The sequence below is a fragment of the Clytia hemisphaerica genome, unplaced genomic scaffold (assembly GCF_902728285.1).
Source record: "Clytia hemisphaerica strain Z4C2 unplaced genomic scaffold, Clytia hemisphaerica genome assembly, whole genome shotgun sequence".
In the NCBI taxonomy this organism is placed as follows: Eukaryota; Metazoa; Cnidaria; class Hydrozoa; order Leptothecata; family Clytiidae; genus Clytia; species Clytia hemisphaerica.
The window spans coordinates 399,414-408,722 of NW_027104551.1; the positions used below are offsets into that span (position 1 = coordinate 399,414).

At 33.5% G+C, this 9,309-nt stretch overlaps 1 protein-coding gene across 3 annotated transcripts; it reads left to right on the top strand.

Annotated features, from left to right (window-relative positions):
* The first annotated feature begins 574 nt into the window (after window positions 1–574).
* On the top strand, window positions 575–8,313 carry LOC136822873 (uncharacterized). 3 transcript variants are annotated; one of them, XR_010848956.1, is made up of 3 exons: window positions 575–960; window positions 7,224–7,286; window positions 7,661–8,313. XR_010848956.1 is itself a non-coding variant. In XM_067079182.1 (2 exons), exon 1 carries the CDS (start codon window positions 3,583–3,585, stop codon window positions 7,126–7,128), a length of 3,546 nt encoding a protein of 1,181 aa, XP_066935283.1. In that variant the 5' UTR covers window positions 2,736–3,582; the 3' UTR covers window positions 7,129–7,286; window positions 7,661–8,312. The 3 variants fall into 3 exon arrangements, 1 of the variants encoding a protein (XP_066935283.1); XR_010848957.1 differs by lacking the exon at window positions 575–960 and adding an exon at window positions 1,000–1,152; XM_067079182.1 differs by lacking the exon at window positions 575–960 and having other exon boundaries at window positions 2,736–7,286; window positions 7,661–8,312.
* The last annotated feature ends 996 nt before the right edge of the window (window positions 8,314–9,309 follow it).

The following is a 9,309-nucleotide window of genomic DNA, read 5'->3' on the forward strand; positions in this document are numbered from 1 at the left end:
TTATTTTTCCCATTGCAGTGGACACAAGAACACAGAGAACACAAGATTCAGTCTTACTATTTTGAAATTTATTTTTCCCATTGCAGTGGACACAAGAACACAGAGAACACAAGATTCAGTCTTACTATTTTAGAATTTATTTTTCCCATTGCAGTGGACACAAGAACACAGAGAACACAAGATTCTGTCTTACTATTTTAAAATTTATTTTTCCCATCGTGGTGGACACAAGAACACAAGATTCAGCCTTACTATTTTAGAATTTATTTTTCCCATTGCAGTGGACACAAGAACACAGAGAACACAAGATTCAGTCTTACTATTTTGAAATTTACTTTTCCCATTGCAGTGGACACATGAACACAGAGAACACAAGATTCAGTCTTACTATTTTTTAGAATTTATTTTTCCTATTATGGTGGACACAAGAACACAGAGAACACAAGATTCAGTCTTACTATTTTGAGAATTTATTTTTCCCATTGCAGTGGACACAAGAACACAGAGAACACAAGGATTCAGTCTTACTATTTTGAAATTTATTTTTCCCATTGCAGTGGACACAAGAAACACAGAGAACACAAGATTCAGTCTTACTATTTTGAAATTTATTTTTCCCATTGCAGTGGACACAAGAACACAGAGAACACAAGATTCAGTCTTACTATTTTAGAATTTACTTTTCCCATTGCAGTGGACACAAGAACACAGAGAACACAAGATTCTGTCTTACTATTTTAAAAGTTATTTTTCCCATAAAAAAATGACGAATCTAGGCTGAGAGAGTCAAGCCTGATGATGAAACTAGCCTATGAACATTTTTAGCCTGAATTACCAGTTCTTTATCAGCCAATCAGATTGCTTCTTTACTTACTTCACCTTAACCCAAAATTTTCAATGACTTGCATTTTGTTTTGTAGCTAGCTGAGCTTTTTTTGCTGAACAAGAAAACAGAAAAAGGTATAAATATTCAAATATCTATGAAAATATCTAAGAAAAATCATGATGAGCCTTCTTCAGAAGGAATATCTCAGAAATTTATTGAGCCTTCTTCAGTTTCTGATGAAGGAATTTCTCAGAAAATTATCGATGAGCTTTCTTCAGAAGAAGAACAGATAGATCAGGAGAGATACGTGTACAAAAATGATAGAGGTAATAGAGACTTACATTTTATGAATTTCTGTAGACACCAAGATTCAGTGTATACATGTGCAGTAGACTCATTTTTGGAAATAGCATATACTACGTTTGGCCCATACATTGCTGAAATTGAGACACAGAGCTTATTCTTTGATTTGTTAACAAATTGTTTGAAGTCATACAGTATCATTTTGAATGCAGACATCACAGACGATGGAGAAAATGAAGAAAACTTATCTATTATTCGTCAGCCTGTTTGGGACTTTTTAATTGCAAATTGCACATCTTTTGAAAAACGTGATTGCGATGCTGAGTTTTCTCAGATTTTTTCAGGAAGTATTGTTCGTAATTTTTCAGAGCAAGAGAAAGCTTTATTTGAGACACGTTACAGAATAGAGGGATCATGCCCTAACTGTGGTGAAGAATTGATTAGTCAATGTAGTATATTTTTGAATTACATTTCAGAATTAAACTTAAATCTTTTAGATGACTTTCATAATTGGCAAAATCTTTTAAACCCCGTTATGATTGATAAATCAATAATGTGCAGTAGTTGTGGGAATATTTCTCACAATACATCGCTAGTGTCATTTGTTGCACCTACAATCTACCTTGTAGAATTTGGAGGTGATTATGATATAGAATTTGGACAGAATTTGGTTTTAAATGATCAAAACTATGTGCTGAGAGGTCTTGTTAGACATAAAGGAGCCCACTTTTCATGTGCTGTATTAGATGATAACAATTGGATCTATATTGATGATTTACATGAAAAAACATTTTGTTGCGAAAGCTTGCGTCAACTTTATGAGATTCAAAAAGATGGATGGTTTTTTTGCATTTACATAAAGGAAAACATTTCTGATCAAACTAATTTTGTACATTTTGAGATAGCTAGCACTTTGAGGAAAAGAAAGATGGACAAAGATGATTTAAAGGACTATCCATTAAGAAGCAAAAGCAAAAAAATTGAGGAAGATAAAGCTGAGATCGATAAAAGATATTATGCAAATAATAAGGAACATATTAATTTGAAAAGGAAGAATTATTACAAAAACAAATGTGAGGATAAAAAAATCTATTATGAAAAGACAAAAGACAAGCGTAAGGAATATTTAGCCAAAACAAAAGATTTGCAAAAACAAAAGCGTCAGGAATATTTTGCCAAAACTAAAGATTTGCGTAAAGAAAAACAAAAAGAATATTATGAGAAGAATAAAGAGAAAATAAAGGCTCAGCATGAGCATAATCATGATAAAACAAAAGATTTGCGTAAAGAAAAACAAAAAGAATATTATGAGAAGAATAAAGAGAAAATAAAGGCTCAGCAGCGTGAACGTAATCATGATAAAACAAAAGATTTGCGTAAAGAGAAACAAAAAGAATATTATGAGAAACAAAAAGAATATTATGAGAAGAATAAAGAGAAAATAAAGGCTCAGCAGCGTGAACGTAATCATGAAGAAACAAAAGATTTGCGTAAAGAAAAACAAAAAGAATATTATGAGAAGAATAAAGAGAAAATAAAGGCTCAGCAGCGTGAACGTAATCATGCTAAAAAAAGGCAAAAACAGACAGAAAAGAATGAAGACTTTTTGGGTGATAAATTTCACAAAAAATTAGAAATGACTATTTTTCAGTGCAACACTTGTAAGGAAGGCTGGCCACTTTGTAAGACTCCAAATGATAAAAGTAATTATGAATGCGTACGATGTAAAAGAGATAAAACTCAGCCAAAGAAATTTAGTATTGAAAATGATATGATTCCAAGTAAAGTTCCACTGGAACTGCAAGGTTTAACACAGGTTGAAGAAATGCTTATTGCTAGAGCATTTCCTGTTATTCAAGTTTATACTAAGCCAAATGGAGGGCAAAAAGCTTATAAAGGACATGTTCTAACTTTACCTCATGATGTTCAGCACATTGCTAATGTTTTGCCAAGATGTCCCAGCGATATACCAGTTATCGTTTTTAAAATTGACGGTAAAGATAATAGATCAAGAGACCTAAGAGTGCGGAGACAAAAAGTTCTTGATGCATTAGTGTGGCTAACCGGAAAGAATAGTATGGGGGAACCAAACAACCCAAGGTACCAAAATGTGATTATTGATAGAAGTAGATTTGATAAATTACCTGAAGATGATTATTTGCAAATGCCAATGAATGTAGACTTCAATCAAGAAGAGGTTGAAGATGATGATTTAGATAATGAGGGAATTCTTCCTGATTTTGGTCCGAATTCTGAGGATAGCGAAGAAAAAGTTTATGATTGTAATACTGAAATGGGGAGTTTTATTCCAATTAAAGTAAAAACTAAGAAAGAAAAAGATATAATTAATGATTCAATTTTGAATCCAGAATCTATTAAGATAGGCAATGAGCCTTTAAATGAGTTCACTACAGAGTATTTGGCTACTTTAGCTTTTCCAACACTTTTCCCAGATGGTAAAGGAGATCCAACCAATTCAAGCATCAGAAAGTCTATTGCTAAAAGTGATACAGAATCTTTTTTCTGAAAAGATTAAACATTTGATAAAATTTGCTGAAATGATAGATGGGAAATGGGTATACAGATTTGCAGCCCATCCTCGATTTGGGTTTTGGGCTTACAATATGCTTTATCGTAGGCGTCTGTTAGGACAAGGAAGTTTTTACTTGAAGCAAAATCCAGGAGAAGCTAATTTGACGATTAATGAATTACAGGATATGGTTAGAGAAGGTAGTCATGCTACAATCATGAAAAAGCTAATGAGATATGCAAAGAATGTAACAGGTACAAATGCGTACTGGAATCATGCTAAAGAAGAATTAAAAGCTACAATTAGTCAGGTTGGTTCTCCAACAATTTTTTGGACTCTGTCATGTGCTGAATTCCATTGGCCAGAATATCATGCGTTATTTTCAAATGATAATGATAGCTCAAGTGATACATTGCGAGAAAATATTATAAATAATCCTCATTTGATAGACTGGTTTTTTACTGTCAGAGTTGAAAACTTTGTTAAACTTTGGCTTTATGAGACTTTAGGTGCTGAATGGCACTGGTACAGATTTGAATATGCTGTTATGAGAGGCTCTATCCACTGTCATGGGGTAGCAAAACTTAAAAATGACCCAGGATTGTGCTCTCTTACTCAAAAGGCTTTAGAAGGACATATAGCTGAGAAAGAATTACTAGATTCTGAATTTGAGGATAATGTCAGAGTTGAACTTGAAACTAAAGTCAATGAAGGAAAAGCAGCAGAAAGGGAAGTTACTGAATATGTTGATTCTATTGTGACAGCGTGTAACCCCTGTACTCCTGAAGAAGGCTGGGTAAAACCCAAAGTGCACCCATGCAAAAAAAAAGTTGAAGACATTGATGAAAATGAGCTTGACGATGATTATGCAAATTTAGTAAATAGTGTTCAGAGGCATACTAAGTGCAGTACAGCCTATTGCTTACGTAAAAAGAATGACGATGAACAATATTGTAGATTCAATTTTCCTTTTGAGGATTGCAATGAAACTTATATTGAATTTGAGGAATTGAATTCAAAGAAATATGGTAAGCAGTACAGACCAAAAATTGTATTGAAAAGAAACGACTCAAGAGTAAACAGGCATCGGAGATTGCAATTGCAATCATGGAGAGCTAATTGCGATATACAACCAATTATAGACTACAATGCATGTTTAGAATATCTTGCTAAGTATGCCTCAAAGGCAGAAAAAATATCAGATGTTGCTCGAGACGCTTTTGTTTCTGTTGTTGAGAATTTAAAAGGAACTGAACAAATGAGATCTGTTATTCAGAAATTAATGATTAGAGCTGTCGGGGAAAGAGATTTTAGTATACAAGAGGTAATGCACCATATATTATCATTAAAACTGGTCAGTTCATCTTTTCAAGTTGTTAATGTTTCGGTTGACGGATCTCGAAAGGTTGAAATCAATAATGAGGATGTCCTTACTGAAGCTTCAACTGTTGATAATTATGCTAACAGAGCTAACCTTGAAGGATGTGATGCATTCGTTTTAGATAGCAATTTTATGCAATTTGTTTCAAACTATTCAGTGCAAAAAGATGTTTTGAAAAAACGTAAGAAGCCAGTTATTGTTAGAGCCTTCCCAACACCATCATTTGATCCAAAAGGGCCTCATTTTGATGTATTTTGCAAATACCAACTGCTAAAATACAAACCATGGAGGACCAGGATTAGTGATGCTTGGGATGGTTTAAATGAGGATGATACTGATATGTTTTGCCAAAAATGGAATGAGTTTTTGCAAACTGATTTAGGTCAAAGTGTTGTCCCTAATTGGAGAAGAGAATTTAATAATGCTGAATTATATTTTGAAAGGTCAGAAACTGATGAATTTGAAGAGAATGTTGAAGGGGGACGTGAAGAATGGATGCACTTAGCTGATTTATGTGCAAATAACAATGAAACTAATCGAGATGAGCCATCTCATAACGATTTAGAATATTGGCAGTCTTGTAGAAATAATTACACTGAAGAGCAAATTGGAAATATGGTTTCTTGGCTTGACAAAAGAAAAGCGGAAATGTCTGAGAACCCAGTTGAACAAGTGTTTGAACTAAAAGTAGACTCCCTTAATGAGTCCCAAAGAAAAGCATTTGATATATTATTAGATCATGATATGAATCAGAGAGATCAGCTATTCATGCTGATTACCGGGTTAGCAGGGAGTGGAAAAAGTTACTTAATTAATAACATTAGAGCTTTACTGAAGGAGAAATGTATTGTATCAGCCTACTTTGGAATAGCTGCATTTAATATTAATGGTAAGACTTTGCATTCTTTATTGAATCTTCCAATAAGAGGAAAAAACCGAAACGATTTGAAGGGTCCTGCACTCTTAAGGCTACAAGAAAGACTCAGTGGAGTTAAATATATGATTATTGATGAGTATTCTGTTGTTGGTCAAAATATGCTAGGATGGATAGATAAACGGTGTAGACAAGGAACAGGTGAATCAGACAAAGCTTTTGGTGGAATATCTATAATCTTGGTAGGAGATATTGCTCAATTACCCCCTGTTGGAGATGAAGTATTGTATCATAAGAAACCTAGAAGTGAAATTGGTACATTGGGTTTTTGCATGTATAGAAAGTTTACGACTGTGATAAAGCTTACAGTAAATGAAAGATCTAAAGGTGATGATTTTGAGCAAGAAAAATTCAAGGCTGCCTTATTGAGATTAAGAAACGGTGATTCAACTGAGGAAGATTGGCAGATGTTCTTATCTAGGACACCTGCCAATTTGACTGATAATTTAAATTTAAAAGACTTTGTGAAATTATCTTTTTCAAATGAGAAAGTTGCTTCCGATAACCATGAAGCATTGATGAGCTTAAATGTCCCAGTGGCACAAATTAATGCAAGACACAGTAATAAAGAATCAGCTAAACTTTCTTCAGACGACATGGGTGGATTAGAACCTAAGGTATTTTTAAGCATCGGTGCAAGAGTAATGTTGACTAGAAACCTTTGGACAGACCAAGGACTTTGTAATGGGTCAATGGGAATAGTTAAAGATATTATTTATCAAGAAGGAGATTCTCCTCCAAATCTACCTATAGCTGTTATTGTTCAATTTGACTCTTTTTATAAAGGACCAAGTGTATGCGAAGACCAGCCTCGTTGTGTTCCGATTATTCCTTTAACAAATTCTTCAGACCTTCGCGGTACATCGCATGAGCGACAACAACTACCTTTGAGATTGTCTTGGGCAATAACTATTCACAAGTCTCAAGGATTAACTTTGAATAAAGCATGGATTGATTTAGGAAATACAGAAAGATTTATTGGTTTAGCGTATGTTGGGATCTCAAGAGTGAGAAAGCTAAAAGATATGATAATCGAGCCAATGACATTAGAACGATTACAAGATATTAAGAAAAGGAAAAATTTTAAATTTCGAGAATTAGAAGAACAGAAAATTAACGGTTTGGCACTAGAAACTGAGACAAGATTGATTTGATAAGGGTGTACATTGATGAGAACTAAACGTTTTTAATGACTGGGTGGGTGGTAATACATTTTCAAAATTGTAAATAATGATTTTTCTATTTAAAGCTCGATATCTAATGAATGTCACAAACACAATTCAATGATGCTTTTACATGATTTTTCCTGAAGGTAAGAGTGGTAATTTTTTGGTTGTCATGAGTATTTGATTTTTTTATTTAGTTTGTACCAGAAAAAAGCACAATCAATTGCGACTCTTTTTGGGCCAATTTTCCATGACGTCATTTTTCAGTACAAAACCAATAGAAAATGATTTCAAAAAGACTTCAAAAATAAATTTAAACTGGTTCATTAGAAAGACCTGGATAGAAAGAGTAAATAATTAGAAAGAGTAGATAACGAAAATTGGGTTATTTGCCAAATTTCAGCCACTTTATTTTCAAGGTAAAACCCTAATTCCCACATACTAGTTTCCTTATCAACTTGTTCGTATATGACTTTCTGACTTAACAAATAAGTGGCTTGATTTTCTTTCCCTTTTTTAGGTCATTTTCAAAGCTTATTCATCAAAACAAGAAATTATTTCAATCATCAACCTTCGTAACGTTAATTTATAACTGGACCTTCGCTGATTCGTTATCATGTTCTTACTTTATTGTTACCTGTTACCTTTTTGCTATTTGTTCAACCATTTCCCTTGATGTCCTGGTGTATGTGTCTATTCAAATCAATTTCTTATATTGCCTACACGATTGCTGTATTTGGATCTACAACTTATTACCAATAGATTAGATTCAATGAAACCTAAACTTTATAAATCTTGCAATGGTGCTGACTTCTGACTTACATGTTGCTGATACAATGGCGGCTTTTTACCTGGTTGTATGCTTGTGTTCTTGGTCGTTTAACTGTTAAATATCAAGCCATACAATGGGGTCTTTGGAAATTGAATTGTGTTGAGACGGACTATTTTAAAGCAGGAAGCATATTTTTATAAAGAGTTCTTTACATTTTAAACGATAATATTTTACACGAAAAATACCAATCTTATTATAATACATACATCTTATACAGTACTACTTGGAATTTCTTTTTTTTTACATCTACTCTTGTTATATTTTTATAAGGGTCTTTTTAATCAGCTTCAACTTAGCCAAGTTCTATTTTTGAGTCTCAAATATGCTTATGTAGAACGTGTTGCAACATAAAGTTTCTTCTGGAAGAATCCTCTAAAATAGTGGAATTGAGTTGTCACAAATTTTTAAATAACAGTAAATTATTTTGAAATTTTGTAAACTGATGCTCAATGTTTATTTTCCAGAAAAATTTGTCCTACAAATCCTACCTAAGTTTACCCTGATTGCGTATATTGTGAAACGTTCTTCTCAAACCTAATTATTCCAAAGTAATCTTGAGGTTGAGTCAGAATATACTCCTCAGTTGTCACGTCCTACTGCCGGACTTTAAGGATGACAGCCAAGAAAAGGACTTTACATCTAATTTCAACTTTAGAACATAATGTTGTTTTAAAAGGCTTTTATCGTCGTAACTAAATGTTACTTATCAAATTATAATGGCTGGCAATAAATGTTTAACTTCGGCAGTTTCGGGGCATTTATAGCTTCAGCTAACTGCTAGTTTATAAAGAAAAGAAATTATACTTTAAATGCGAGAAAATGAGACTTTTGTTCTTTGTTGAGATTGGACATTGGACAATCAAATTGTAGCTCTTAAACACCCCTGTCTCAGTAACACAGTTCGTCTTGAAAGTTCACAGGGGTGACTTTGAAATGAGAAATATCCACTGGATAGAGATTTCAGTCACTGCGTCAAGAAAATGGCAAAATCAAAAGTCAGGATTTTTCCCTGGGTTTGCGCTATTTAGCATGTTAGAAAAATCAAATTTCGGTTTTTGAAGGTCCCTTAAGGGCATCTTTTTCTTAAGTTCTTTAGTTCTGGGCTTCTAACCAATGATTGTTTTTCAAGTACGGGTTGAAAAATTGACACTACTAGTGTTTACGTGTTTACGAAGTGTCAGCATCGGAGCAAAAAATCTGAGGTAAAAAGCAGTTCAACAGATAAACTTTTCTGAATCAGTTTGTCTTTAATAAACCCTATTAGCCCCAGGCGGGGCGGGGGGGGAGTGGTAGAATCTACCACGCCGGTGTTCTTTTGTGTATATGTCGGAGAAAAT